The sequence below is a fragment of the Scylla paramamosain genome, chromosome 19 (genome assembly GCF_035594125.1).
Source record: "Scylla paramamosain isolate STU-SP2022 chromosome 19, ASM3559412v1, whole genome shotgun sequence".
NCBI classification, from domain to species: Eukaryota; Metazoa; Arthropoda; class Malacostraca; order Decapoda; family Portunidae; genus Scylla; species Scylla paramamosain.
In genome coordinates this window covers 22,071,142-22,094,418 of record NC_087169.1, presented here as the reverse complement: position 1 = coordinate 22,094,418, position 23,277 = coordinate 22,071,142, and the positions used below count along the sequence as shown (strand labels likewise).

Sequence of the window (23,277 nt, the reverse complement as noted above, 5' to 3'; positions counted from 1 at the left end):
TAGTAGAGAGGAAGATGTGTTAATTAAGAAGGCAAGGATGGACTGACCCTAACGACTCTCAAAGTGCCCTGAAGCCTTCCTCTCTCTTAGGTAAGCAAGTTCTTGTCTTGAACATACGTAATCAAAGTTCTTGTTTTGTACTGTACATAAGTAATCAATGTTAAATACATGAGAGGGTACTTGTTCATATGTTCATATATTTTCTTCAAGCAAGTTCTCTTTTCTTGTAACTGTCGAATGTCTAGCCCAAATAGAGGTTAAATACTTGTGTATATATATATATATATATATATATATATATATATATATATATATATATATATATATATATATATATATATATATATATATATATATATATATATATATATATATATATATATCCCCAAGTTTTTAGCTCAACTATAGAAGTCTGATATTTACATTGTCCATGCATTTATATAATTATTGTGTATCTCGACTATATACACACATAAATCAAATATTTAATTTTCATACGTTTCTATATTATGTTTTCTGTCGCGTAATCATTGAAATTTTGGGTAATGTTACGCAAGTTAAACATTATACAATTCAGGATTTTTCTTCATAGGTGAGGAAAATGAGCAGTGAACACTTGTATAGTTTATTATAAATTAACCAGGGTAAATATACCAATAGAACGATGCTTCATACATTAGTAACCAGCACAATTGGACGGATGAGTGAAATCTGAGCACACCACGCGACGCACAGCGGACGGACTGACGGAGGGCTTGGAAGTGCTGCCCCTCTTAATTGCTGGTGCAGTGACCTTGGGTAGGTAATTAACAACTCTTTTGCTGCTAATGATGCACAAGTTGGACCCCAAACAGAACTAAATGACAATGGAGTGACAAAGGTTGCAAGCGTTCTCTCTACTTGTTGTTTGATGTAATGAGGTTGTTGGTATTTTAACCATTAATATGCTATTCCATTGACTACTTTTAACAAGGGTTCATTACTAACAACTCCATGATAACAATGTAATTTCTTAAGTCAGATACAAATATGGGTTAAATTTTGTTTTCTTCTCATGCTACACATATCACAACTCATTATCTTGACAACAACAACTAGCTCTGTCAGATCCTGGGTCACTATATCAAAGATTACCAATGGGGGGGGTGGAGTTAAGTAACTTTCTTCTTACACCACATGCATCACACTTCTTATAATGTATCCTGACAACTTCTGTGTCAACTTTTAGCTTTATCATAGTACTTACAGATGCCAACATTCTAGAGGCTAAATCTTCAATGCTTTCTTCTCATGCCACTCATATCACAACTTATAATACATGTTCTTGCAATGACTATAGTGGAATGTTAGGTTTGCATCACACCCAAGTCTTCCCATGTAGGCTGCTTGTTAAGGTGTTAGGAAGCGAGTGCATCACAAGCTCATCTTGCAGAACACACACACGCACACAAACACACACGTCAAGTACACAGAATGCATTGCATCCTGGAATATTAAAGCTCGGTACAGGTATTAATAATTAGTTACTGTTTAATAACCTTCAAGTCTGGTTGGTATCTGGTGCATCAACCTGGACACTCTAAGTAGATGACTGAATTAGAGAAGTGTCCAAGCCAATGAGTAAATAGCAGACCAGACTGACCAATAGCATTTGTAAAGAGTCATAAGTGTTGTGAGTAAGTGAGTACAAGTGAGTAAAAGCTTCCCCGAGCAGAGGCCTCACAGTACCCAGCACACACCCATTTAGTGGTGGTGGTAGTGTACAGTGTGAGGACCACTGGCCACCTCAGTGGCTCCCAGCACCTTGGCTTCCCTTGACTCTTTACATCAGTACGAAGGTGAAATTCAAAATGCTCGTCTGTAAATTGGTAGTGAATGTCATGACTCTTAGCTACACTAAACACTTCTTTCCAGCTCAACTTTGATATTTTTCTCAACTCTTTACATCAGTACAAGCCAAGTGATTTAAAATGCTAATCTGTTAAATGGTACCGACTGTCAACTCAAACTTTGCTACACTAAACAGTACTGTACTCTCCAGATTAACCTTCCTACTTCTACCAACACTTTACAGTCAGAAATTCAGAATGTTGGCCTGTAAACTGGTAGAGACTACCATGACTCAGACTTCACTTCACTCAACACTTCTTCCAGATTGAGTGAGTGTGTGTAGCAGCATTTTGAACCTCAGCATCCCAGCAAGAGGGGTGTGTGGTGTGTGTGTGGCTTGGGTATGTAGACACACACACACGTACACACCCACACATCCCACCCCTGCTATCCCCACCAAGCTTCTCTCTCCCACTGAAGGAAGGACATGCGTTGTATTTACAAGTCAGACTATGTACAGCAAGTTTCATTCTCCATTCTTCCTATTCATTTCAGTTCTTCCCTTCCCTCTCATATTTACATTTTTTTTTACTCACGGTTGTGGAAATCTGGTATTGGAGTATTGCATTTTATCATTCAGTTTAATTGCTATAAACACTTAAATATTTGCCATCTAAAAACATTTGTGTATAAAAATCAGTCGGCATACAAAAATATAGTATAAAATCAGTATAAAAATTTGCTAAAAACACAGCCAATGAACAAAATACATCATTCCACACACACACACACACACACACACACACAAGGTCTCAGGTTTTGATTTCCTTGCAGCTTTAACACCTTTTCCTCAGGGACTTGGCCACCACTTAACCACCTCATAAACCCCTCAGAAACACCTCATAACCTACACCAGACTTCAGCAGGGTGAGGCAAAGAGGAGAGCAGGAGAGACCAGGCTGGGGCATGATGAGAGGTGAGACAACTAGTGCTGAAGGAGAGCAGCAAGGAGAGCCAAGCAGGTGATGGTCAGGGTGGGGACAAGAGCTGCTGAGCCTGCGATCTCCGTCACTGAGGCTGGCCTCTCTACATCCTCTGGATCCTGAGAGAAAGGGAGTGAGAAAAGTAAGCAAGGGTCATGATTCTGTATGCAATTAAGTCTTGAAAACTGAAGATGATGAGACTTTGCTCTTGGCCAGTCACCAAAGTGCATAAAAATAAGAAAACGAGGGAAAAAAAACTTGTTCAATTTGCTTTTCCTAAAAAGCTTAATTTTATATAGAAATTTAATGCAAGTCTGGTAGTTTACTTTGTCCCAGAAGTTTTTCTACTCTTTTGAAATGGCTGAAGCTGTAAAGAGGAGGAAAAATAAATAAAGGGATGAAAGAATGAAGATACTGATTAATTACTTATTTGAAGATACTTAATTACATTTATTACTTATATTTGACAAACTGACAAACTGATTACTTAAACATCTATAAGTTAAACATCTATTAATTCAACAGAACTAAGCGCATCAAGAGAGGAAGGAGGCTGCTGTGTTGGTGTTGTGTCTCACCTGAAGCTGTCGGTTGAGCTCGATGATCTGCTGCTCGCACTGGCGGGGGTCACACTCATCCAGATCACAGATGTCACACAGCTTGGCCGGCAGTGGGCGGTAGAACTGGCGTGCCTGTCGAGCTGTGGACACCAAGGTGGGTTAGAAAAATGCTTTATATCTTGCTCTCTTAGTGCAAGTGTAAAGACAGCTTGTTGATTCTTTGATTTGCTTTGAGGTACATTTCCTTGCTTGGTACAGTAGAACATTGATTTAATAAAAAAATTAGGCTTGCAGGTGTTGAAGTAGTGGAGGGCTTACTGCACACCACAAAACAAGACAATGACAGACCATCTGGAGACAGTAAAGGCACAGAGAGGGACTCACAGGTGTCGTAGTAGTCATAGACCTTGACGGCAGAGGGTTTCTGGAAGGCGACCTTGTTGACCCGGTAGGCAGCCACGGTGGGACACACCTCAACAGGTGTCAGGTTGTCAAAGTACACCAGCACGCCGGAGCTGTCAGGCTTCTTCTCCACCAGCTTGACGCCCTCGTAGTCGTACAGTCCTGGCAGAGGAAGTGGTGATGTGTGAGATGGTTTTTTTGTCAAGTATCTACTTTGTATGTCAAGTTAGTGACTGGAGCTTGCTAGGACTGACTTGTTTACTACTTGTTGCTGACTGAACTTTTTCAGTGCATAGTCTCTGTAAAATCCTTCCACTCCTCTACTGCTTGTGTGATAGAATGACAGCATATAGTAACTTATGATTCAAGCTAGTGATATATAGAGTGACGAAGTTTACAGTGACTATAGTGTGTCTGTTCGAGTACTCCTCCTCAATAACTTAGAGAGCCCGTATTATTTTCAGCACCACAGAAGAGAAGTGGTATCCCTGAGAAGCATACAGAACACTAGTCTCTCTCTCTCTCACCTGGGATAAGGTCATTGTCCACAATGTAACCTGAGGGCAGGGACACGTCCATCACTGCCATGTTGCTGCTGTTGCCAGAAGTGTACCTATGGGAGGAAGAGGAACACAACCTCAGGGATATCACTCTTGCTGCTCAGTGATGGTTGGGTTCTGTCACCCTCATATTTCTTCATCATTCATATTATTCATATTTTAAACTTTCCTTTTATCATATTTCTTCTTGTTTGCATCTCCCTTCTGGCCCCATTCACTTCTTATTTCATTCAGCACAACTCACACCATGTATTTCCTCTCTCTCTCTCTCTCTCTCTGACCATATGAAGTCATAGTCAAGAGAGCTAGAAGCAAATAAGGAATGGTTCCTATCCTGAATTTGCTCCACAAACCCTTGCATTTGCAATATCAACCAAGTCTTACCCTATGCATGAAGTGAGTCTCAGGCGATTGGTATCAGACATAGAGAAGTCCAGCTGAGGGTCAAGGGAGAAGGCCGGCTTGGGTCCTGTCACCTTGAGGTTGTAGTGGTATGTGACCTGCACCACCGCCACACCAGACCCACTCGCACTCAGCTTCACCTGCTCTGTGTCGCTGGGTAGCTGTGGGATGCAGGGAGGTGGTGTCAGGTGTGTGTTATGGATGGCACTACAGGACATGTAAAGATTGACAAAGCTCACCTCCACACTATTATAATAATAAAGGACAGAGAGCAACAAAACACACATTGCCAGGTCACTCACCTCTACACGCTGCAGCAGCATTGTGTTGCCGCTGGTCACCTGCAGGTTCTTGCCCCGCGCACCATAAATCAGTCTTAGGTTGACTCGAGGGTCAGCTGCAACAAGTTGCTCAGCCAGCTTTGCCAGGCCTGCCAGCGCCACCACTGTGTCCTGCAAGCCAAATGTTTCATTAGGATGTGTAGGGACTGAAGTCATCATGTACAGTTAGAAGGATGACATCAGTACTAAAGGATGTAGTAATAGTAAATAGAGATATAGATAAATGATAGAAATATAGTAGTATGTAGAGGGTTGTTGTAAATTATTCTACATTGCATAGTTTAAAAAGTATAACTGTTAATTTAGTTATGAATCTGCAGGCAATACATTTAGCATCCTCTCCTTTACTCTGGCTTCATGAATCACCACCTACAGTTAGAAAAGGTGAAATAGGGACAATTGTGGATATTGTTGTATGGCTTTCTCTTATGAAACACATTTAAAACAGAAGCATCACATTAATTACAGATCCACACCTGAGACACCCAACACCACCTCACCTGTGTGCTCATGAAGCCGCCATGTGAGTTGCGGTGCTGCACCAGCCAGCGCATGATGGGGAGGGCGTCCTGCACCAGGCCACGGTGGACATATGTCATTAAGCCGTAACCTGTCATCTCCACGTCCACAGACCGCGTGTCTACCATCGTCTCCACCGTCCTGTTCAGCGGCTCAGACTCCCACCACTTCTCATTCTCTGTGGAGGAGGAAGAGGCTGTTCAGTAAAGTTCATGGATGGATAAAAGAAGCAAAGTTGTTTTATGTTTTTTTCTTTCAAGTGAAAGATATAAGTAATCTGCCAGAGTGGTTGTTTTGGTTGCTCTTTATTTTTTCCATGTGAAATTTATGTTGTGACATTTGACAAAAAAATAAGTATAGAACATTAGAAATTCTGGATATTAGGAATTTTGAATATTTTTAAAGTACAAAATATCAGGATTTTTAAGGATTTTTTTAAAGTATTCATGGGAGTGTGAGCAGTGAGTATACAGCAAGGAAACCAAGCAGGCCACAGCCACTCACCTTGCACTTTCACTTTGCTCTCCAGCTTGAAGAAGGCAGCATCCTTATGTGGGTGGTTGGCAAGGTGGAGTGTGTAGGTGGTGAGGGCAAGGCTGTACAGGTCCTCTATGTCATCCAGTCTCTCAGCCAGGAAGTCCAGGCCCCTGTTGATGCTGTTCCTGATGGTTGCTTTGGGCGGGTTCTGAGGGAGGGTGTGGGTGGGAGTGAGTGTGGTCTGATGGGTCACTTGTCTGTGGTGTATATTTTTCAGTTATAATTCATTTGTACTCCTCCTCTATTCCTTACAAAAATCTTAAGAGGGATGAAAAATTTACTGCTGCTGCTGCTGCTTCCTCCTCCTCCTCCCCCTCCTCCTCACAAACAACCTAATGAGGAATGAAATATCTACTGCTGTTTCTCCTACTCCAAGCACCACTAGTCCTCCAAACAGCAACAGTGAGAGTACCAATACTTGAGTGGTTTGTTCCTTCTCTGTGTTCCTCCTCCTCCTCCTCTTTCACCAAGCACTATTCCCTTACACAACAGGAGACAGAGCACCAGTACCTGAGTGGTGAGCAGTGCCATGGTCACATAGGCCGTGAGTGCTGCCCCGAAGGCTGCTCCGCCCTGCATGGCCTTGTTATTCACCGTCCCCACCTCTGGGAAGCTGCCATCTACTGCTTGCTGGTTCCTCAACCACTCCACTGCCTCTGCCACTACCTCAGGCTCCACCTCGATGTGCCGCCCAGCTTCTGCCAGGGACTTAGCTACGAATGCTGTCAGCCTGGAGTGATGAGGTAAGAAAGTGAAGGTTCATAACTAGAAGCATTATTATGAGATAGTCTTGAGTAGGTATGTAGGTGTCAAGAGCTGCCTTGTATGGGTCAACTGCCCTAAAACAGTCATCTTATTTCTATCACAACGTTTGCAAGTCATTTAAGTCTATGTTCTACAGCTCCAAGGCTCATAATCTCAATAAATATATGTATTAAGCATCACAAATATTATAATTTTATCACACAAGAATTGTTTTCATCTCTTACAATAATTTCCTGGATAGGACCAAAGAGGCAGGAAAAGATGAGGACAGAGGCACCAGCCACTCACCACGTGCTGCCTGACTTGTCCCGACTCCCAAAGGCACTGAAGGAGCCATCAGGGTGGCAGTAGTTGAGCTGCTGTTGGTAGCCTGTCTCCAGGTGCCTCTTGGCACGTCCCAGCAGAGCCTCATCCAGCTGGTTCTTGCTCTGAAGAAGGAAAAACTTCATTAATATCACCTCTACATAAACTTTTAAAATACCAATTAATGGCTTTTACTCTGAAGGCAGGAATTTCATTAACATCATACCTTTAAAAAACTGTACTAGCCAAAATGTCAGTGTTAGCAATCATATTCAAGGGCTTATTATAAAATGAAACAGTTATTCCAGTACACTGCATTACCAAAAAAGCATAAAGTAAAATATAAATTTCATGTAAAACATCTCAGTCTATATAATGTGAAGAAATTTATGAACAATGATAAGAGACAAATTCAGTTCAGGTCAAATATTTAACACTAAATATTTGTTCACAGTCCATGTATCCATAATGTGTGAAGCTTAGAAGCAGTGATGAAAGACAAATTTTGCTTGGGCCAAACACTTAAGACTCCAAACATCTCAGTCTACATATCTATAATGTGACATTATCTCACCTTAAGGTACTCCATCACCACAATGTTGGGCACCAGCTTGGCCATGTTCTGCTCCCCACACCCAGTTGGCAGCTCCACCAAACTATGCAGGTCACTCACAGCAGGACCAAGCACATCACCTGAGCCAGAATGCTGATGTCACAACACTACACAGGACTGACTCATGTAAACTAGAACTGGTAACATGAGTAAGTTTTTGGTTATACAAAATAGCTATACAGACCTCTTCATAACAATTCACAGGAACATGAATTAGTAGAAAAACTGAGATCCACACACTAAGACTGAATAACATGCATCAAACATCTCTGGACTCCTAAAAAACACTTAGACCATGCACTGAAAAAACTGAATGACCAGAACTCCCTGCCTGTTTCTGCATTTCCTCCTGCCTTTGACTTGAACTATTTGAGCTATTTTAAGACAGCTTAATTTCCTCCTACACTCCTCTTTTTACATTCCCTTTCTCAGCTTAAATTTATACTATATCCCTTTCCTTCTCTTATTCTTAAATTCACTTATCCTTAGTGGACTTTTCGTTGCCTTTGGCCAGAGCACCTTCCTACATAGTAAATAATATGATTCTTGACTCCTAAGCATCCTAAACAGTAAGGCAACACTGCAGCACCCACCAACGAGAGTGACAGAGATTGCTTTCGATCCATTGACAATGTTGGGTGGTGTGGTGATGTTGACAGAAGTGGAGAAGGAAGTCTCTGATCGGAGGTCGATCAGCATGGCTCTGTTCACTGTCTGTCTGGTTCCCTCAGGCTGGTGGAGGAGAGGGCAGGGCTCAGTGTCCAGTGAATCAAGTGAAGGTAAAAGAACTGGGTAAAAGTATTAGTATCCAGTGAAAGAAATGAAGGTTTTGTTAGGTAAAAGATAAAAAGGATGGATTTTCTTTGGAATTTTTGTACTTTTAAAATCCAATGAAACAGAGAAAACTAAATCAACTCATGACAAAGTTAAAGCTGAGGAATAAAATAAGAAGAACCACTTTTTTAAACTAGCCAATAAACAGACAGATAAACACCCCAGCAGCAGAGGAACATAAAGCCCACTGTGTCTCAAACCTTGACAAGGAGCTGCTTGGTGACCACATCGGCAGCTGAGGTGGTGGTGGCCCTGACGGTGATGGGGACGTTGCCAATGGTCTGTGGCACCACCATGAAGCTGACACTCATGCCGGAACCTGACGCCACCACGACCTCTCTGCTCTTCATTGCTGCTGGGGCTGTGGGAGAAGAGGCTGGCTTGAGAAGGGGAAAGATGTTGGATAAATTTAAGCTGAGAAATGAGAGGTAAGAAAGAGGAGAGTGTAGGAGAAAATAAAGCTGTAGAAGAGGCTGTTTAGGGAAGGGCAGAGATGTAGGAGATAAATGCAGCAGAGAGAAGAAGGGTTTGCTTAAGAGAGAGGGATAGAGAAGAGATTACACTGAAGGAGAAGTTAGCCAAAGAAAAAGAAGACTGAGGGAGAAAATAAAGCTGAGAGAAAGGTTTGTTGAAGAATATGGATAGAGAAGATATCAAAGCCCTGAATCTCTCACTCACAACTTTGATCAATCTTGTTGACAGAGATTCTAATATCAATCATTCAACCAATTAACCAGTCAATCTCTCTCTTATAGCCTTGGTCGATCTTGTTGGCAAAATGACTCTAGCATCAATCCCTTAATCATTCAACTAACTAATCAGCCTCACACAGCAGCAAAAGACACTAATTTCAATCCCTCACTTGATCAATTAACTCATCTCTTTCTCTCTCTCTCTGACTCACAGCCTTGGTCAATCTCATTGGCAAAGTCGGCAAACAGGAAGTCCTCATTGGGGTTCTCCAGAGTGACCTGCGCGGTGACCTGCTGGTCACCATAGTTGAAGATAACCATCTCCACTGCCACAGCCTCCCCGCGCACCACACCTGCCGCAGGGAGGTTCATCGACACGAAGAACGGCCGGAACACTCGCAGCTGAGGGAAGGTGATGGTGAGTCTTGTGTATTGAACGGCTAACTGTGAAATCTGTGGCTGTTTCTCAATACATTTTGTTCTATGAGAAAAGGGAAAGGTTTGTGAGTCTTGTCTTTAATGGAAAAACTCAAAGTCAATGACCATTCCTATGTATAAAATGAAAAATGGTTGTGAGAGGCGCATTTAATGGGAAACTGAAAATCTACGGCTGTTTCTAACTGACAAATTTTGATCTAAGAGAAATTTGTAATAAACCAAGCATTTCTAAATCAAAATTCACTCTAACTTATGGTCTGTGGTATCAGTTCTGAAAGTTCTGTGGGAAGACAGTGTCTAAACAGGGATGTAGAAGGAGCAGCTCAGTTTATGAATACGTGTACGAGATAAAAACACTGCACATCTTAGGTACATTTCACATCCACAAACACACACCTTAGTAATATTTCACACCCACAAAGACACACCTTGGTTGGGCGCTCTGTCACTCCAAGGCCGTACAAGTCGTCGATGGCAAAGGCCGAGATCATGTAGGAAGTGATGGCGTCTGGTGCCTTCTCCCGCAGCCTCACCACACCATTGAACCTGCCACACACCACAAAGTCACACACTCACCACCACACATGGAACCAGTGTTAGCGGCTCATGACACACTTGACATGACACTCAAAGCAATGTAATCTTGGTGACATGAACTATATGAGGTATACTTGTTAAATTTCATGAGCTGAGTTGAGGAATATTGCTTTATAGATTATAATGGTGTTGAGTTACTTTCTGTACTTATTGTGTACTTAAAGAGAACTATGATAACTTAGACTATAAATTTCATGAGTATATATAAAAGAATGTTACTTTATCACACATGATGGTGTTATAATTGTTATAATGTATTTAAAGGGAAAAATCTATAGTAATTTAGACTATAAAGATCATAATTCCTCTGATTTCAAGGTATTTTGGCCCAGAAAGATTTTTTTTTTTCAGGTACTAATAAAACATCAGGAATTTTATATACACACACAAGAAAAATATGAATAAAAAATAAATAAATCTTGATGAGTGAAAACAATAAGTATCACTAAAATTCACAAACAACCTAACAGTCATGACTTTCTTTCCATCAAGTGCTTCATCTGAAATAACCCATCATTTTTCCCTCCCTTTATGAGTCAGGTCACAAGACAGGACTACTTTAGGTCAGGTCACTTAAGCCACAAAAGAAGAGAGCAGTATTGGAGTCAGGCCAAGTGAGGTCAAGAAAGTGTGGATGGTCAGTGCAGAGGAGATCAAAGTGAGGAAGAATAGAAGTCAACTGAGGTCAGAAATAAATGGAACCATCATAAAAGAGCATGAGAGGTCGAAATAGAAAAAAATGGAGGTCAGATAAGGTCAGGATTATAGAAATCATCATGAAAGAAGATAAGAGGTTGGAAAGTAAAGAAATAAAGGTCAAATGAGGTCAAGAATACATAGAACCAACATAAAAGTGCATGAAAAGTGAGAACAGAGAGGATTAAAAGTCAGATAAGGTCAGGAATGGATAAAATCATAAAAATTGGAAAAAAAAAAATCATCAAATTGGAGAGGAATAGACATCAGGTTAGGTCAGGAATACAAAGAACCATCATAAAAGAACAAAGGTCAAAATTAAAGGAATAGAGGTCAGGTGGGGTCAGGAATAAATAGAGTCAACATAAAATTACAAAAGAGGTCAAAATGAAAGTACAACAAGGTCTGGAATACACAGAATCATCACAAAAGAACACAAGAGGTCAAAAAGAAGGGAAAATAGAGGTCATACTAGGTCAGAAGTAAACAGAACCATAAAAAAATGCATAAAACGACGAAATCAAGTTAACACAGGTCAGGTCAGGGAGGGTAGGGAGAAAAACGCACTTTGTCTCAGCGTCACGGAAGAGCCAGGTGGGCGGAACGTGCTGGTTGAGGTAGAGACGCGGCCGGGAGTCAGGTGGGGGGGGCAGGTAAGAGAAGGCGTAGGGGCCAGCCAGGGGGGGGCGGGTGGGGGCGTTGTAGGCCAGGCCAGGACCGAGGTCAGGCCGCAGAGTGGAGGCATCGATGGGGGCAAACTCGCGGCCAAAGGATCCGTTGATGGCAGTTTGACGGTAGAAGGGATCCCCGGCTGTGTTGTCGCTGGGAGGTGGGTTGGCTGTGGCTGTGTGAGGTGAGGCTGCTGTGAGGCTGTGAGGTGTGGCTGTGTACCTTCCTTCACTCCCTCACTATGTTAATGCATCACTCCAGCACCTCCACAATGCCAGGTGAGGTGGTTTTAGACAGTGAGGTATGTTTGTTTACCTTCCTTCACTCCCTCACTAAGTCAATGCATCACTCTAGCACTTCCACTATGCAAAGTGAGGTTGTCATGAGGCTGTGAAGTTGTGAGGTGTGTTTTTTTCATTCCTTCACTCTCCAAGGTTAGCGATCATTCCAGCACCTCCACTAAGCAGGCCCCCCACCAGGTTAGGCAGTCATGCTTCTCTTGCTAGTAAGCACATGTCCCTATTGTCACAGCTAGCGGTCCCGGCTAGCAGTCGTCACAAGCAGTAAGCAACAGCAGGCGGCCGGTTCACTCTTTAACATCAGTCAGTCACTCAAGGTTAGGTTTATGCACTAACATTCAGAAGTGCTAGCTAAATGCCCTGTGGTTTATAAATGCATGTTTAATTTAATCATGGTAGCAACTGAAGCATTTAGTTTAATAGGCAGAACTTTAAAGTGACACGTTCATCTCTGTTTAGCGGTTTCTATGACAGAGCCGTCCATGCTTCTAAACAGCAGGCAGGCAGGCAGGCAGGCTGTCACAGTGTGGGGTTAGTGTCATTCCTCCTCCTCTCCTGCCGACCACCTGAGCATTCACCACCACCTCTCCACTTACCTTGAGAACATATTGGTGTTTTTCAATTGTTATTTTTTTTTATTTCATGTCTGAGTTTTTTTCCTTCTATTCAATGTATCATTTTGTCTGTTTTGGGCACTTTGGCAAGACTATTTTGCTTCAATGCATTTATTTGTGAGGGAAGAATATATTTTGGTGCCATCACAGGACAGCTTCCATGGAGGGGTTCTGAAGGAAGTGCGTAAATTATGCCTATGTGCAAGTTAAGGTGCCTTATGACACCACACACTCCGCCACAATGCACGTCTTCACAGGGCACCACAGCGTCCCTCACTCAGCCCAGGGGTATTTTGAAAACCACGAGTAAACTTCAACGCTGAAACAACCGCACTTAATTTTCAGACAGAACCTTGGGAGGAAAGAGGAGAAACCGAGGAACAGAGCTAAGACTGAGTATGAAGTTCATTCACTGATCTAGAAAAATACCCTGGAGTTTTTAGAACCTTAGGAGGAGAGGAGAAACTGAGAAATAGAGAGCTGAATGCAGATTAAATATTGCAAGAAATGGTTAAGGACGTAAATTTCAATTCCTGAGTAAGTGAGGGAGAGAACAACCTATAGTTTTTATAAAGATTCCAATGAGAAAAGGGAAATTTAATGAATAAAGAATGCAATGTTTGAATACAGGGGATACCAGGAGACTGATGGAGGAGGCAGAGAGGTGTTAGATAGAATAGGAGCTTCATACCACTTTCAGAATAGAATCTGAGGAGAAAGATAAGTGGAGGAATGCACTGTACTAAAGAGGATACAGTGAACAGCAGAGTCAGACTGATTGAGGTGGAAGGGTGTTGGAGAGGGAGGGTCTTATTAGGATCAGAGAGGAGGAGGCAGAGGGGTGTTTAAGTGGGAGATTCATGCCCTGACTTGATGAGGAAGAGAAAAGATTAAGTTAAAGAATGCAAAGTGCTAGACAGAAGCAGACTGATACAGGTGGAGGGGAGGGTTCAGTTGGAAGGTTCGCATCAGTATCGGACAGGAGAGAAATGCAACGTTGGACAGAATATTACGGACAGCAGACAGATGGAGGAGGTTGAGGGGTGGAGAGGTGTTTGTGTGGGAGGTTCATACCCTGAGTCGACGTGGGAGAAGAGCCACGTGATGGGGAAATAGGTGCGTGGGGCAGGAGCGCTGGGCTCGGCTGCCACCGTGGCTTCAGGTAGCTTAGACTCCATGGCCCTGAGATCCCTGGGGTCGTCCATTAGAGTCCGGTAGTACACTAAGGCATGAGGGAGTTAGTGCAGCATTAGTACCTCAATACCCAGGTCGTCAGTGGTAAGGTGTCTGTGTGGTCCTCTCTGACGCACCACCTCGCATCTCCACGCCTTGGTTATCACATCATGCGCTTGGTGAGTCTTGCAGCAAAGCATTTTAATTTTCACTGTTATCGTTAGCCAGTCTTAGATCTGTATTCTTAGATGCTTCACTCTCTTGCTTTGCTCTCTCATCCAGACTGTTTTTGAAGACCACAGGTATGATTATTCAGGTTATCACGAGTGTTTCTTCAAAATCCCCATCAAAACACCACTAGGATCATAAAAAAACACCCTTGAAAATATGAATATCCACTACAGACTGTTAAAAGTAGTCAGGATAAGAGACTAGACCATTTAACAATACAGATTCTAAGACACAGTTCTGCATTAGTTAGGACAGCCCTGCTAGACTCTAAACACACTGCCAGGCTACACAAACAAGAAGCATTGACAGAGCTCTGAGTTAGTTTCCCTCAAGCATCTCATGACGTTCTGTGGTCCACGTGCAAATGGCGTTAATGATTCCGCACTAACACAACATGCAGCAGCACATCCTTGCATTGACTAGTGGGAGGTGAAACACACTATAGAGAACTTGCATGAACATTCTACTCCAAGGAAATACTCTAGTTATGGTCTTGCATCTTATAACCAATTGTAGGCAAACACTGTGGTTATAATTTAGACTAGTAGGAAGTGAGATGTGTTCCTTGCTATATAGAAGACCTTGCTTTATAATTCTATGAGGAAATATGTGGTTTTATTCTAGCATTTTATCTTACTATATAGAACCTTTATAACTATTAAATACTTGAGGAACACATGGTTATAATCTTGCATTTTGGGAGATGCAACAAATTTCTTGTTATATGACCATTCTATAAGGAAATATTTGGTTATAATCTTTCATCTTATCTAGTATGAGGTAAAACATTCAATTCCTTACTATATTAAACTTGTATGACCATTCTATATTAAGGAAATACCATGGTTATCAATGATCAGTCTATTAAAAGAGATATAGAACAATGGTAAAAAGATTCATAATATATTGACTATGACTTCTGGTATTCTAAAATTTACTGTGAGGTAGAAGTTATTTACGAACCGTTAAGAATGCATAGCAAAATTTAACGTATAACTCAAGCGTAATATTTCTGAGAGATGTCAAGTAACACAAAAAAACTCATAAGGAACACAAACATAACATGAAATAAGGGAAGCTGCAGAAAGCCATCAGGCCTACATGTGGCAGTCCCTGTATGAAATGAACCGTGCGTTACAAAGCAATACTCACAGAATGGATTAAAGTCGTGCACGTAACCATTCGTCAACACCACAATGCCAGCATTCTGCAACACCACACAGCCACAGATTAGAGAAGACACTGAATAAAAATGATATATTGGCTTATTTTTAAACTCTACAAAGTTGGTGAATGAATGGTCCAGCAAAAAAAATTAATGAAGTGTTTATATGAGGAGGGGAAGACTTAAGGGGAAGAAAGTCACATAAAAGACACTCGTTTTATCCTTTCATTATTTGCAGTGGATGAATGAATGGCTCTGGAAACAAATGAAGTGTTTACATGAGAGAAAACAGCTAGGTAATGACTGATCTGTTAATATGAGGACAGAGAGAACTTGGCTTATTCAAAAACTTTAGGAAGTAGATGAATGGTACTGCAAGGTAATGAATAGAGTTAATATGAAGACAAAGAGAGGGAGTAACCTTGAAGACATCACTAGCTTATTTTTAAAACTATGAAAGTGGTGTATAAACAGTACTACTAGATGAGGCCAGGTACTAATAGGAAGTAGGTGGATGAATGCCAGTGGAAGGTAAAGTGAGGTGTTCATATGAGGTCACAGAAAGAGAGTAACCTTGAAAACATCACTGGTGGTTGTGGTGCCCATCCAGTTGAAGAGAGCTCGCTTCTTCCGGCTGAGGGCGTGCCAGGGCGCCTCCAGGGTTTTTCTGCCAGGGTCGTAGGTCTCGAGCTCCTCGATCACCTCATCCTGCAAGACACAAGTGGATGTATTTGTGTGATTGTCAGGACAAAGACCTGATCTGTGGCAGCTGTGAAAGGTGCGTGGACAAAAGAAAATATTAATAAACAAATAAAAAAAGATTGATGTTATTTTCCTGAGAAAGTAAAGACATATTTGCTGTATAAGGTGCATGTTGCTGTATAGGGTGTCTGTATGAATGACAGAAGATAAAAGGGATGGATGTATGTGTGAAAAAGTAAAAAAAATATATAAATAAATAAAAGAAAGATAAAATGTGTACTATATCTTTTCTCTAAGTAAGCAGAAACTTGTGGAAGATGCAAGACCCTCCCAAGGCTTGAGACTCACCTGGGAGAAGTGGTTGTGAGTACCCAGCATGAGGGCGCGCTGGTCCACTGCCAACACCCCCACGAAGGCGTTGGGCTTGGTGGTGATGGTAATGTCCACCTCTCCTGCTGCATCCACCACATTTGGATTAAGATTAACTGTCACCTGCAACACCACATCACCATTACAAGCTACACCACAACACCACACCTGAACAACACACTCCTCACATACTAGTCTATGATGCAGATTCAAACACAACTCAGAGAAACATAAAAACAAGTAAATGAATAAAAAGCCCCCAGCTTCCTGACACTTCCCTCATTCTGAATAGCTCCTGAAAACGCATACACTGTGCAAGAGGTAATAGCAAGGAGTGTACATGAGCTGAAGGAAAGACAGCTCGCCAGTCCAGCCTACACAACCATAATTAGATAAAATGAAGCTTCCCACACGGACCTCATTCTGAATAGCCCCAGACACACTGAAGTGGAGGGAGTCGGCCACCACCTCCCCATCCTCCCTCACATAGTACATCAGGAGGCGGGCACGTGGGGCCATGTCTCGAGTGGCCAGGAACCTGAAACACATACATTAATAGATAAGGAGATAAAACAACAAAAACATGAGATAATAAGAGAAGCTGCAAAAAGCCATCAGGTCTGTATGTGGCAGTCCCTGTATTAAATGTGCCTGTCTATTTAAACCTATCATCCTCATTCATAAATTTATCCTGAAGGTGTATGTGGCATACTGCAGATCCCATCTTGGCCTACATCTCTCTAAGGAATGTAACTTTAAAAGCTTACTATTTCTTTAAGATCCAACCATATATAAGCTCCTAAGTAGATAAAATAAATGAGATACTGGCTTATTCTTAAACTCTAAAAAGCTGACGAATGAATTATCCTGCAAAAAAGAAGAATGAATGAAGTGTTTCTATGAGAGAAGAGTGAGGGAGATGTAGTCAACTAAAAGGGATATTGGCTAATTCTTACTACACTGCAGGAGGGGCATACCTGAAGGTGTGAGTAGTGCCCTTGTGAGCCTGCAGGGTATTGCTGAACACCACATCGCCTCGCCCCAGCACTTGATAGACAAAGTACACCAGCGGCTGGGTTGCATTCAGGCCGATCAGTACCTCACCACCCACCTGCACCGACACAGACTCAGTAAGGGTGCGTCTCTTTGCTTTGTTTACATGTTGAAGGTGATGAAGTCTTGTGAAAATCTTGCTTAATTATTAATGTGGTTTATTTACCCATATATAAGACCAATTATGGGTTACTTATGAAAATGATGCTAAGTTGTTGTTTTTTTATTACAGCAAGGAATCTACTCAATGAGAATCTTTCTATATCATAATTTTGTTTACATATATAGATCAGTCAAGAAATAAAAAATGCTCATGGAATTCTGCAGTTTCTCCTTTTAAAAAATCACAAAGCAGGAAATAAACTCTTTCTCCTTTTCATTTAAGCTTATAAAGCACTCAAAAATACAAAAACACTTAGAAAACTACACTGTTCCTCCTTTTAAAAACTATACAGTAGAAAATACAGTAGCAAATAATAATCTTTCTATATCATCACTATTTACACAGGAGGAGGAAATAATAATCTTTCTATATCATCACTATTTACACAGAAGGAGGTCTGGCTAAGAGTGAAGAGGTAGAGGGGAACTCCATACCGGCAGAGTGGTGACCAGCGAGAGCTCCACATCCTGCCCCACCTGCACCAGCAACACACAGGGGAAAGATTAGCTCATGCACCCACATGCACAGGGAGGTCACAGGAGGTCAGGGGATGAACAGATAACAATGATAACAGTTTAGGAAAGGTGAGGTTAACACTCATTTTAATAACATAATTTTGAGTTGCGAATTAGATGGTAAAGGTTTAGAATACTTTGATTAATAAGGAATAGGGAGGGAAGAGAAGGGCAAGGGGAATGAACAGACAAAATAACAAGGGATTGGTGTAAATGAGAGTGATCAACACTCATTTTGATGACATAATTTTGAGTTGAGAATTAGATGGCAGAGGTTTAGCATACTTTGATTAGTAAGAAACAGAACAGTGATCTTTTTTTAAACAAACTGCCAATGTGAAAGAGATAAATTCAAAATACTGATGAGAATATTGAGATATGGGAGATATTCAGATGATGAAAATAATAAAAAAAAAACATTATTTACACATTTACATCATTCATTAGGTTAACAATGAGAATAACCAATAACTTTAACTTGAAAGGCAGTGAATGACTCAGATAAGAAACACCAACAGATTAAAATAAAATGATAAAAAAAAAAGTAAAAAAATGAAAATAAAGATTCAAACGATGTCACAATACTGAATGGCAGACTTAGAATACAAGGTGGATAGAAATAAGTAAATAAAAGTAATACTACAAGAAATATTTTATAAGTGACAGTTAGATGCTCAAGATAAAAAAGATCAAAAGTTTGAATAAAATGAACAATAACTTAAGACAGACATGCTGAAGTTTATCACACACAATAACTTAAAAGAAAATAAAAAACAAGTTAAATAAATCACATACTAACTTAGACAGACATGCTTAAATTCTCTGGTGCTTAAAAATATAGATAAAGTTGGATAATTTAAGTGAGGAATTAAATAAGGTAACTTAAATTAAAGGACAGGCATGCTTAAGTCACTTCTTGAGGCTGAGGACACACACACACACACACACACACACACACTCTCTCTCTCTCTCTCTCTCTCTCTCTCTCTCTCTCTCTCTCTCTCTCTCTCTCTCTCTCTCTCTCTCTCTCTCTATCTCTGTAGATAGATAAAAGACAGATAGGCAAATAAATAAATATACAAAAAAGACAGATAAACAGACAGAGAGGCAGACAAATAAATAAAATATACAAAAAGATTGATAGAAAAATCAATAAAGACATTTAACTTGGCTTTCAAAAACTCTCTCTCTCTCTCTCTCTTAAACATCCCCCCCCCTACACACACACAACCTCACCCTTGGATTCTCGGTCAGTAGCGTAGCCTGCAGGAAGGAATTACTGGGACTCTGCGCCCTCACGATGTCTCCTAACCACTGCGTCAGGTCCTTGTACCGAGCCTCCAGCGCCAGGCTCACCACGCTGTCGTCCAGGGGCGGTGTAAACTCCAGAGTCACGATTCCTGAAGGTTCGATGGCGTGAACCTCTTCCGTGAAGCCGCTGGGGTCTCGTGTGAAGGAGTGTCTGACGGTGACCTCCCCTGACGTGATTGGGGTGTCGTCTTGGTACGAGACTTTGAGCTAGGGTAAAAGGAAGTGGTTGTAGTGATGGTTGTGGTGGGTGGTGGTTGGAAATATGTTAAAACTTAGTAATTCATGAAAGTACATCAATATTCACTCATACACAGATACACGCCAACACTCACTCATTCACTCACAAAAAACTGACTCAACTCACGAAAACACACCAACTCACTCACAAACAGTAACTCACTCACGGAAACACGCCCAAACTCACTCACAATAAAACACTCACGAAAAAACCAGACAAAACGCACTCACAGCAAAACAAAAAAAAAAAAAAAAAAAAAAAATCAAACGCCAAAAACACCCACAAAAAAAAAGCAAAACCAACACAAACACAACAACAAACAAAGAAAAGCACAAGAACACAGCAACACCTCCCTCCCCAACACACGCACACACGCATCCAAACTTCCAAACACTCACGAAGGCGGTGTAAGTGAGCCCTGGCTTGAAGGAGTCGGAGGTCCGGATGAGAGAGAGCCGGTACGGGTAGCGGTAGACAGTCACGTGGGAGGTGGCGTTCTGAACCCTCTCCGTCAGCTCCTCCTTCACGTACGCTGTTACCTCAAGTTCCCTGGCGTAGTCTCCTTTGAGTCTGATAAAGAGATGTAGACGATATGCCAGAGAGAGAGAGAGAGAGAGAGAGAAACTTACCCAATCTTCACCCCTTTAAACAACCAATCATTACCATTCCTCTCTCTCTTTCTCTCTCAAAAATTTCTACCACCATCACCATCACCACCTCACCTCGCATCACTCAGTAAATCTATGGTAACGTCAGTCTTCCCCTTGATGGCCTTGACCACGCGGATAGGGTCATCGTAGGGCGCCTGCAGGTAGCCGTACTTGTAAGTGGGGGTCACCTGCAGTGTCACCTCGCCCTTCACTGCCTTCCCGTACGTGTACCTGCAGGAGGCGGTGAAGGAGGCTAGGTTAAGTTAGAGTACTTTTAATTATGATTTGGTTAGAGAGAGAGAGAGAGAGAGAGAGAGAGAGAGAGAGAGAGAGAGAGAGAGAGAGAGAGAGAGAGAGAGAGAGAGAGAGGTGGTTATGTGATTAATTATTGCGGGGGAGAGAAACACAATAGCTAATCGTAAAACAAGAAACACAAAGAACCCGTTAAAAACACACACACACATACACACACAATAGCAGAAATACACAAAAATAATGTTTTTATCCGTCAGGGGAACACATGATACAGGGAAGGACTGAGAAAAGTGAAAATATTACCGCTATCACAATGGAGAGGAGAGAAAGGGAAGGTGGGGACGGGAAGAGAGAAGGGAGGCGGGGGAGAGAGAGAGAGTGAGTGGACGGCAGTAATAGGGTAATGCGGTAAAGAGAAGAGGAGGAGGAGGAGGAGGGAGGCGAAATGGAGAGGGGAGGAGGACTGCGAGGAGATATGGAGATGGGGGATGGATAATGAGGAGGAGGAGGAGGAGGAGGATACTGGTTGAAAATAAAAAAATATTATTATAGATGTACTTAACTAAAACTAAAGTAGAACAATAAAACGATCACTCAAGAAATACAAACATACATACATACATACAAACTACTGCTATTACTACTACTACTACTACTACTACTACTACTAATAATAATAATAATAATAATCATCTTTCTTTAAATCACTTTACTATTAATATAACTCATAGTCAAGTCAATCAGTCAATCAATCTACGTATCTATCAATCCACCTTTTTCTACTAATCAACCAATCTACTACTAACATAACCAATAAAACTCACACAATCAATCACTATCCAACAATCCACATCTATCTATCTATCTATCTATCTATCAAGCAACCACTCCACCACCTCTCCGTCCACTCACTTGGCCTCCACAGTCGCCACCATCTCGCCTTGGTCAAACGTTACATACTCAGGCAGCGTCACTATCACCTCGAACTTAGGCAGCACGTAGTATGCCACCTGTACGGCTCTTGAGGTTTTCTGGCCCAGCACCTCCACCGTGATGTTCCAGTCCCCCAGCACAGGCTCCTCCGCTAGCTGCAGCTCCCCAGACCACACTCCCCTGTTTGTGAAGACTCGTTTCCACTGCCTTACCCTGTTCCCTGCGCCGTCCTGTGAGGAGAAGGAGGAGGAGGAGGAGAAAAGTTGATATTAAGATCTGTATTCTTTCAGTGACTAATCTATTTTATTTACAGGCTTTTACGTGTTATCAAGATTTTCAAATGTTATACATTGTTAAAAATTATATATTCTAAGATTACTATTTCTTTATATAATCTTTTTTTTCTAAGGATATTCAGTGACCTGTAATTCGTGTGTGTGTGTGTGTGTGTGTGTGAGGCGTACACTTAACACCCCTAATCTAACCTAACCCAGCCACAGTAGAGAGAGAGGATACCTGCAGACCTGTTCCCAGCCCTCCTGTGCCAGCCCAACCCTCCTCTCCCAGCCTATCCTCCTCCTCCTCTCAGTCTCAGTAACACGAGAAAGATCATCAAGTCGACACAGGTTCTGAAACACTTCGCCGTACCGCCACTACACTTAAACGGATCGACTTAGTTGAAGTTACACACGGGTTTCCAAGGGTGTTTTTATGGTTCTAGTGACATATTAGCAAGATTTTTATATTATCAACATGAGAAACACTTGTGAGTTTTGCTAATCATCTCTGTGGCCTTTGAAAATAGTCGTGGTGAAATTGCGTGGGTTTCTGGAGGTGTTTTTATGGTTCTAGTGACAGATTAGCAAGATTTTTATACTACTAACATGAGAAACACTCTTTTGAGGATCTGCCTTGTCATCTCTGTGGCATTTGGAAATAGTCTTGGTGAGAAAGCAAAGCGTTTCTGAATACGGGCCGGAGAATGCACCAGTGAACAGACTCTTTGAAGCTCCGAAGCGAGGGAGTTCCAATTAGATACGCTGATTTGTGGGAGTCAGTTTACAGGGTGCATCTTTTCTCTTATTTTTATATTTATTTATTTATTTATTCTATTTATTTATTTTTTGTTCACTCATGTACAATTTCTGGAAAGTTGCGTTTATTACTGTTTTCTTTGTTTCATTCTTTATTTATTTATTTATCTGTTTGATTTCATTTATTATTTATTACGGTTTGTTTCTTTATTTTTCTATTTACTTAACTTTCTACTATGTATTTATTTGACTTAATTCTGTATTTTTTTTTTTTTTTTGGTTCTCGTCAGTTAGTTTTGCAAAGATGGGATGGAAGTAGTAGTTACATTACTATTCTTGCGCAATCCACTGGTTTTGGCTTGTTTACATAACCATGAACCTAATATGGCAAAGACCTTTATGTTTTTCTCTTTCTTTTTCTCTTCTTCCTTCTTCCTTGTCTTTCGCAGTTACCTCTTCTATATTATTTTACATCCCTCTTCACTGTCTCAAATTTTCTCTTTTTTTTTCTATTTTCCTTCTCTTATTTATCTTTCATGGTTATCTCATTACATCTTTTATATTTTTCCTACGTCTCTCTCTCTCTCTCTCTCTCTCTCTCTCTCTCTCTCTCTCTCTCTCTCAAACACTTACCTTCACGTAGATATCAACGGAACCGGTAACGAAAGGCCTCAGCAACGGGTTCACCACTACTACACGAAACCGCATCAGGTCCCCGGGTTTGTATATCGTTTTGTCCGTTTGGATGAAGACCGAGTAGGACTTGTGAACGTAATCAAGCTCCGTGGTGTTCCTGAAGGTGAGGGCCCCGAAGCCAGACACGGAGAGGTT

At 41.4% G+C, this 23,277-nt stretch overlaps 1 protein-coding gene across 4 annotated transcripts in view; it reads right to left on the bottom strand.

The window, feature by feature from the left end:
- Nucleotides 1-611: 611 nt before the first annotated feature.
- The window catches only part of LOC135109998 (CD109 antigen-like), a 33,209-nt gene continuing 10,543 nt past the window's right edge, over nt 612-23,277 (bottom strand). The window contains exons 4-30 of one of the 4 annotated variants that reach the window (XM_064021988.1): nt 23,080-23,277; nt 21,392-21,642; nt 20,297-20,455; nt 19,973-20,144; nt 19,262-19,543; nt 17,945-17,986; nt 17,272-17,405; nt 16,712-16,832; nt 16,274-16,417; nt 15,797-15,931; nt 15,211-15,265; nt 13,729-13,876; nt 10,208-10,325; nt 9,554-9,743; nt 8,850-9,010; nt 8,409-8,547; nt 7,777-7,895; nt 7,188-7,327; nt 6,645-6,864; nt 6,102-6,282; nt 5,579-5,775; nt 5,040-5,189; nt 4,720-4,898; nt 4,303-4,388; nt 3,758-3,937; nt 3,392-3,513; nt 612-2,932 (exon numbers count right to left, since the gene is read on the bottom strand). The exon at nt 23,080-23,277 is cut by the window's right edge and continues 27 nt beyond it. In XM_064021988.1, coding sequence (XP_063878058.1) covers nt 2,816-2,932; nt 3,392-3,513; nt 3,758-3,937; nt 4,303-4,388; nt 4,720-4,898; nt 5,040-5,189; nt 5,579-5,775; nt 6,102-6,282; nt 6,645-6,864; nt 7,188-7,327; nt 7,777-7,895; nt 8,409-8,547; nt 8,850-9,010; nt 9,554-9,743; nt 10,208-10,325; nt 13,729-13,876; nt 15,211-15,265; nt 15,797-15,931; nt 16,274-16,417; nt 16,712-16,832; nt 17,272-17,405; nt 17,945-17,986; nt 19,262-19,543; nt 19,973-20,144; nt 20,297-20,455; nt 21,392-21,642; nt 23,080-23,277 — 4,140 coding nt within the window. In that variant the 3' untranslated portion in view covers nt 612-2,815. Of the gene's footprint in view, nt 2,933-3,391; nt 3,514-3,757; nt 3,938-4,302; nt 4,389-4,719; nt 4,899-5,039; nt 5,190-5,578; nt 5,776-6,101; nt 6,283-6,644; nt 6,865-7,187; nt 7,328-7,776; nt 7,896-8,408; nt 8,548-8,849; nt 9,011-9,553; nt 9,744-10,207; nt 10,326-11,639; nt 11,917-13,728; nt 13,877-15,210; nt 15,266-15,796; nt 15,932-16,273; nt 16,418-16,711; nt 16,833-17,271; nt 17,406-17,944; nt 17,987-19,261; nt 19,544-19,972; nt 20,145-20,296; nt 20,456-21,391; nt 21,643-23,079 lie in introns of all 4 variants that reach the window. The other 3 variants (XM_064021986.1, XM_064021989.1, XM_064021987.1) reach the window with 3 other exon arrangements.